This window comes from Hydra vulgaris, chromosome 06 (assembly GCF_038396675.1).
Source record: "Hydra vulgaris chromosome 06, alternate assembly HydraT2T_AEP".
NCBI classification, from domain to species: Eukaryota; Metazoa; Cnidaria; class Hydrozoa; order Anthoathecata; family Hydridae; genus Hydra; species Hydra vulgaris.
The window spans coordinates 50,475,176-50,477,500 of NC_088925.1; the positions used below are offsets into that span (position 1 = coordinate 50,475,176).

Genomic DNA, 2,325 nt, shown 5'->3' on the forward strand with positions numbered 1-2,325 from the left:
ACAGTATATGGATCATTCTTTAACTAAACGTATATGGATCATTCTTCATTTGGTTGTATATCGGTAAATGTTTTTATACAATCAAATGAACAAGAACCCCTTTCTTTTTAAATAAGTACAAAAAACTGAAAGCCTTAAATAATATTCTTTATACTATTTCAATAAAGCAAATAATATTTATTTTATAGACACATAAAATATTTCTTAATTAGAGATTATTTATTTTTCAAATCACTTTATCCAGAAAAAATAACTTTAAACTCGGCATGGCTTTTATCAGTTAAGAAAAACTTTGTTCCATCAACACTACCCCAATTCCCTGCTCTTGTAGGATATCTAACACCATTTTTTCCGTTATACAAATCTGAAAAACATTTTTTATGGTCCGATAGATGTACATTAGCCCAAGCACTATATAAATTCCAGTCGTAAGGAATGGATGCCATTATGTTAAGAATTTTGTTGTCATATTCATAATGAACAACACCTGCTGCCCCTGTTGCAGCTCCTCTAGATTTTTCCCACACAAACACACCCGTACTTTGTGGAGGAATATCTTCAAAAATTGTAGACATACTTCCTGATTCTTGTGTTGTTCCTAAAGCATAAAGAGTTTTAGTGGATCTGTTTTCTATGGCACATTTCCAATATCTCACAGTATTTCCTTTCCAAACATCATCAATTTGTTGCAAAGCAGCATCTACACCAACTTTTGCTATAACTCCTAAAGCTGCCCCACCTGCTGCTCCAAAAGGTAATTGAATGAGTAAAACCACCAAACATACATACAGTAGCATAGCTGAATTTCTAATATTTCTTAAATGAAATGAATGAAATATTTACTATTTTGTTTGTATAGAGTAAAACAGGGGCTAACATAAAATAGAGGATGAAAGGTAATAGTCATGCCATTGCTTTTTTTTACTTTTTTAAACTTTTGTAAATATTTTTTGATCATATTTTAGAAAATCTCATTCTGATGATATAAAAAATAATCTCATTCTGATGGTATAAAAAATATTCTCATTCTGATGATATAAAATAATATAAAAGTTAATATGATATAAAACTTTAATAAAAAATAAACTTTAATAAAAAATAAACTTTAATAAAAAATAAACTTTAATAAAAAATAAACTTTAATAAAAAATAAAATTTAATAAAAAATAAACTTTAATAAAAAATAAACTTTCATAAAAAATAAGCTTTAATAAAAATAAAAAATAAACAATTTTTTATTGATAAATTGTTTATAGAAAAATTAGATTTTTTCATTTTTTGAAAAATGAGCTTAAAATTCTGAAAAGTGAAAGTTTTTACTTATATATCTTATATCTTTGAAATAAGTTTTCTAATGTTTTTACAGCATAACAATATAAGTTTTTGAATAATTCCAACTGGAGCTGTATTCAACATAGTCTTATCATTCAGCTCCGTTGTTACAAATTTAGATATAATCTAGTATATAATACACATGCATAAACTTGCTATTAGTGAACTAAATTTGCTATCTGTGAATTGAAAATGTAACCTTGCAAATGTGACCAAAACTTTTTTTCTGAAAAATTTATGCAAGGTTAATTTTTTTTAATTTCTGATAAAAGGTTATGAGTTAAAAACGGAAGCGGTAAACTATGAATGAAATAAGCTAATTGTGAAAAATTAATGAAAAAAGCTTTGGCAAACGAGACTTCTAACTATTAACTATGTTTTAACTGACTCTTTTAAGTTTCGTACAAATTTTAAAGAAATTATTTTCAAATCTATTCTAATTAAAAACTAGCACTCCAAGAAAAAAGAAGAACCATACATAACCAACTACTTGTGACACCAAACTCAATTCTATTTGTTTTCTAACGGTACGCTAAGATAGACCGGTTAAAAATTTTCATTAATCAGTGGAGTCATGAGTTGAGTAATAGAGCTGTTGTCAATATTTTATCACTAAGAGCTGCTTCTTGCATGCAAAAAATAATAGCAAAGTATTTTATCATTAAAACAAACATTTCGTGTCATTGGTGAAATTTTGATAAAATTGGCTTCTCTGATATTAAGGTAAAAAACTCATAGCAGACGTGGTGATAAACGACCATTAAAATTGGTTGGAACTAATTCTGTTTAGAGTTGAAAATAATTCTGTTAATAATTGTTTTCTACCATACATTACTTTTAAATCAATAAATAATTTTTACTAAAGTTAGTGCTTGAGTTGTCCAGACAATACTGTGTACCCTATCTCAATCCGGATGGGTGAAAGATAAGCAATTTATGCAGCAGATCACTGGCGTAATTTAACCAATTATTTATTTAATTTAACAAATCATT

General features: G+C 26.8%; 1 protein-coding gene across 1 annotated transcript; it reads right to left on the bottom strand.

Moving 5' to 3' along the window:
• Positions 1-236: 236 nt before the first annotated feature.
• Positions 237-797, bottom strand: LOC105847445 (hydra actinoporin-like toxin 6). The gene has a single exon (XM_065798799.1). It carries the CDS (start codon positions 795-797, stop codon positions 237-239), a length of 561 nt encoding a protein of 186 aa, XP_065654871.1.
• Positions 798-2,325: the final 1,528 nt, after the last annotated feature.